The sequence below is a fragment of the Sphaeroforma arctica genome (assembly GCF_001186125.1).
Source record: "Sphaeroforma arctica JP610 unplaced genomic scaffold supercont1.429, whole genome shotgun sequence".
NCBI classification, from domain to species: Eukaryota; class Ichthyosporea; order Ichthyophonida; genus Sphaeroforma; species Sphaeroforma arctica.
The window spans coordinates 2287-7052 of NW_014040129.1; the positions used below are offsets into that span (position 1 = coordinate 2287).

Sequence of the window (4766 nt, forward strand, 5' to 3'; positions counted from 1 at the left end):
ACATATATTCTCATCAATGGCTGTTGTAAAGTGGTACGTAAATTTGAGGCTGTATCGTAACATGGGACATGTACGCTGCTGTTTAATCAAGACAAGACCGTATCACGCCTTGAGCACATCCATGGCACACAGAATAGCCCGAGGCCATTCGCAGTTTTGTGTCTAGATGCGCATCCATGTCTTAACATGCAATGTGCCAGCGACAACAAGGGCCCCTACAACATCCCGTTACGGTGGTTGCCCCATCTCCGTAAAGGTCCCTCTCGCTTGCTCTAATCCCAGGGTACTATGAGATGCTTGTTCCTGGATACTTGTACACGACGCTGATCGAGGACGATTTACAAGGCTTCATCCACAGATGTCTTCAGCTTCTAGGGCTGGTGATACTTATCACAGTCCTCAAGGTGAGAACGCCCTGACAGCAGTAGTGGAGTGCTTGTATAGATGCGTGGTGATCCCATGTCGCCTTGTCGTGTACTGGCATGACAGTGGTAGTGGAGTGCTTGTTCAGTTGAGTGATGGTCCCTTGTCGCCTTGTCTTGTACTGGCTTGACACCAGTAGTGGAGTGCTTGTTTAGATGAGCGATGATCCCATGTTGCCTTGTCTTGTACGGGCTTGACAGCAGTAGTGGAGTGCTTGATTAGATGAGTGATGATCCCATGTTGCCTTGTCTTGTACTGGCTTGACAGCATTAGTAGAGTGCTTGTTTAGATGAGTGATGATACCATGTTGCCTTGTCTTGTACTGGCTTGACGGTAGTAGTGGAGTGCTTGTTCAGTTGAGTGATGATTTTATGTCGCCTTGTCTTGTACTGGATTGACGGTAGTAGTGAAGTGCTTGTTTAGATGAGTGATGATCCCATGTACTGGCCTGCGTATGCACGTATGCCGCGGTAGTAATGCGCTGGGCCTGCTTCCCTGAACATAACGCAAACGTTTCACTACTATTCTCACACGCTTTTTTCAATACGTTTTACGTACAGACATTGCGATCATTCACCACATCCTGGCTGGCGAACTCGTGGCGAATAAGCATAACCAATGAAATCCATGGCTTGTATATGTCGGATCTGACCTTTCATACACTCCGCATGGAATACGCCAGGGTAAGTGCCTGCTAATCGGGGGCACTCTGTGTATTATTGGACTGAACGCTTATAGGAGCATTTACAGTCTTGAAGTACCCGGCCCCTTTTTTCAGTACGAGTGGTGCATGTTCTGTCGCTTCCATAGCATCTGCAGCTTCGTTTCACTGGCCCTGGTATAACTAAAACGGGCTGTTCATTGATCTGCGTTTGTTTGGTTTGTTTGTTTGTTTGTTTCGTGAGCTACAGATTGACAACCCGGACCAGCGCATAGTCACGGATATCAAGGAACTAACGAGCACCTTCTTCACGATACTTGGTATGTTGTCACCCACAGAAACAAACGGTAGAGGTGTTGTGAGTGTAGGTAGTCAAACGTGCGCACCTTTACGATGCTTGGTATGTTATCACTCAGCTGCGAGTACTGCAAGAACAAACGGCAGAGGTGTTGTGGGTGTAGGTAGTAAGACGTGTGCTTGATTCGCACTGTGAGAGGATCAGTTCCAATGCCTTGGCATGTTGTGTTCCACACTCACACTCACACAAATACTCACATTTGCACGCACACGCACACGCACACACTCACGCACACTCACACTCACACTCACACTCACACTCCCACTCACACTCCCAGTCACACACTCACTCACAGTCACACACTCACTCACAGTCACACACTCACTCACAGTCACACACTCACTCACAGTCACACTCCCACTCACAGTCACACTCCCACTCACATTCACACTCACACTCACACGCACACTCATACTCATACTCACACGCACATTCACACTCACACTCATACTCACACTTACACTCACAGTCACACACTCACTCACACTCACACTCACACTCACACTCACACTCACACTCACACTCACACTCACACTCACATTCACACTCACTCACACTCACACACACACGCACACTCATACTTCATATTCAACCGCAGGTGGCGTGGGTGCAGGGGGGGCATACGAAGCCTTTGGGAATATCCTGTGGTACTCCGTTCAGGTGGGCCAGAGGTGCGGGTGGTACGGTGTTGTGACTGGCTATGTATGGTCTGCTGTTATGGCCCTCATCAGCGTCGCCTTCATCAACGTGGTCGCCCCGTGGGTGTTCCGACAGGAGCGGTAGGTGCAGTGTATGGGTGGGTGCATTGTGTGAGTAGGTGCAGTGTGTGGGTAGGTGCAGTGTGTGGGTGGGTGCAGTGTGTGGGTGGGTGCATTGTGTGAGTAGGTGCAGTGTGTGGGTAGGTGCAGTGTGTGGGTAGGTGCAGTGTGTGGGTGGGTGCAGTGTGTGGGTGGGTGCAATGTGTAGGTAGGTTCAGTGTGGGTTGGTGTGTGGGTGGGCGCGGCGGTGTCTTACTACAGGAGAACAGATGTAGTGCATTGGCTGGATAGCACTGTGAAGCGGCCTTGAGCCGATTACCTAGTCAAGCGTTATGATATGCATTTGAATGGGGACCACCTAGTTAAGTACACTTTCTCAGGGGTTATCCATGAACAAGGTAATAGTACGAGAAGACACAATACATGCATCATTCACGTCTGTGACTCATTAGTGAGTAGTGTTACCATGACTACACACCACCGATAGCATATGTGACCAATAACCACGTCCTATCACAACGTACTATGCGTAGCTGTACACACACACGGCTATTGCCTTTCGTGCTGTGACGGCCAATGTTCGCATGCGCAACCACAGGTTAGAGGCGGTGTTCCGATTCTTGCACGTGACCTTAAGAACAAGGGCCGAGGATATCGCCTTCCAAGGCCACGGAACTCACGAATACGAGACTTTGGACACCTCGCTTGTCCGGTGTGTGGATAACACCAAGCAGATCATCTACCGTCAGGTGAGATGGGGTCTGAGGATGCGTGTAGTTGTTGTTAGCCTAATACAGAGCCGCCTGGTTACTTTGTACTGCGGTATGTGTACGGCTGCGTCGGTGTGTTGCTTACGATGTGTAGTAATGTACCGCGTACAGTCTCCCACACGTCCTGTCGATAGGTGTGACGTATACATGTGTCGAATGAGTCATATCATATCCGCGCGGCTGTCTGTCCTGCTATACCCCGCAGTTCGTAGCCAGCCAATTGCCGGTACATACGGATACGCCCAATCTCAACTTAGGACAACTCTCATGCTAACCAGGCAATGACCGCTCACTAAAAATCAGACTCCTATCAGTACAGGCATTTGACATGTGACATATGATATGGGCACCCACACAAAAAACACTCCTGCCAATGCACAGCTACAGGCACTTCACATATGTTATGGGCACCCACACAAACAACCCTGTTCTCCTCTGCCTCGTATGCACTCCCTCTCATCCGATCGCTTGTTGTTGCATGTTTTCATGCCGTGCCGCAGATCTATCTGAACGTCATCCAGTTCTGGTACGGCTACATGACGACCTTTGTCATGTACTTCTCTGTGGGGGTGGCCGTCTTCTCTGGACTGGCGTGGGAGTACACAGCTGAAGGCGAGCGTGCACAGTGGATAGCGCAGACCTCGGGCAGCTTCATGTTCCTGCTGTGGGGGTTTACTATCTTGATACAGGTATACACATGCATGCTTAACTCACTTAGTACAGATATACGCATGCATGCACACCTAGTGCAAGTGGTTGTGGATGCTAACTCTCTTCGTACGGGTGTACACATGCATGCACACCTAGTGCAAGTGGGTGTGGATGTTAACTCTCTTAGTACAGGTATACGCATGCATGCACATCTAGTGCAAGTAGTTGTGGATGTTATCTCACTTAGTACGGGTGTACACATGCATACACACCTAGTGCAAGTGGTTGTGGATGCAAATGTGTATTCGTCGCACTCGGTGGCAGAGAATGACTTGTATTGCCAGACATACTGCTGTGGCACTGTAACATACTGTAGTTAACTGCTCTAGTGCTGTAGTATACAGTAGTACTGTATGGCTTTTGATGCCGGACAAACTACTGTAGTATTTCTGGCAGTACAAGCCATACAAAACTACAGTATACTACAGTAGAAAACTACAGTAGAATACTACAATAGAATACAACAGTAGAATACTACAATAGGATACTACAATAGAGTACTACAATAGAATACTACAATAGCATACTACAATAGAATACTACAATAGAATACTACAACAGAATACTACAATAGAATACTACAATAGAATACTACAATAGAATACTACAATAGAATACTACAATAGAGTACTACAGTAGAATACTACAGTAGAATACTACAATAGAATACAACAGTAGAATACTACAATAGAATACTACAATAGCATACTACAATAGAATACTACAATAGAATATTACAATAGAATACTACAATAGAATACTACAATAGAATACTACAATAGAATACTACAATAGAGTACTACAGTAGAATACTACAGTAGAATACTACAATAGAATACTACAAAAGAATACTACAATAGAGTACTACAGTAGAATACTACAGTAGAATACTACAATAGAATACTACAATAGAATACTACAATAGAATACTACAATAGAATACTAAAATAGAATACTACAATAGAATACTACAATAGAATACTACAATAGAATACTACAATAGAATACTACAATAGAATACTACAATAGAATACTGCAGTAGAATACTACAATAGAATACTGCAGTAGAATACTACAATAGAATA

General features: G+C 46.1%; 1 protein-coding gene across 5 annotated transcripts in view; it reads left to right on the forward strand.

Moving 5' to 3' along the window:
* Positions 1-4766, forward strand: part of SARC_06161 (hypothetical protein) — an 11908-nt gene that overhangs the window by 2280 nt on the left and 4862 nt on the right. For 4 of the 5 annotated variants that reach the window (XM_014299942.1, XM_014299940.1, XM_014299939.1 and 1 more), the window contains exons 3-8: positions 283-404; positions 984-1106; positions 1335-1404; positions 2041-2221; positions 2799-2949; positions 3471-3659. In XM_014299942.1, coding sequence (XP_014155417.1) covers positions 283-404; positions 984-1106; positions 1335-1404; positions 2041-2221; positions 2799-2949; positions 3471-3659 — 836 coding nt within the window. Of the gene's footprint in view, positions 1-256; positions 405-983; positions 1107-1334; positions 1405-2040; positions 2222-2798; positions 2950-3470; positions 3660-4766 lie in introns of all 5 variants that reach the window. The other variant, XM_014299938.1, reaches the window with a different exon arrangement.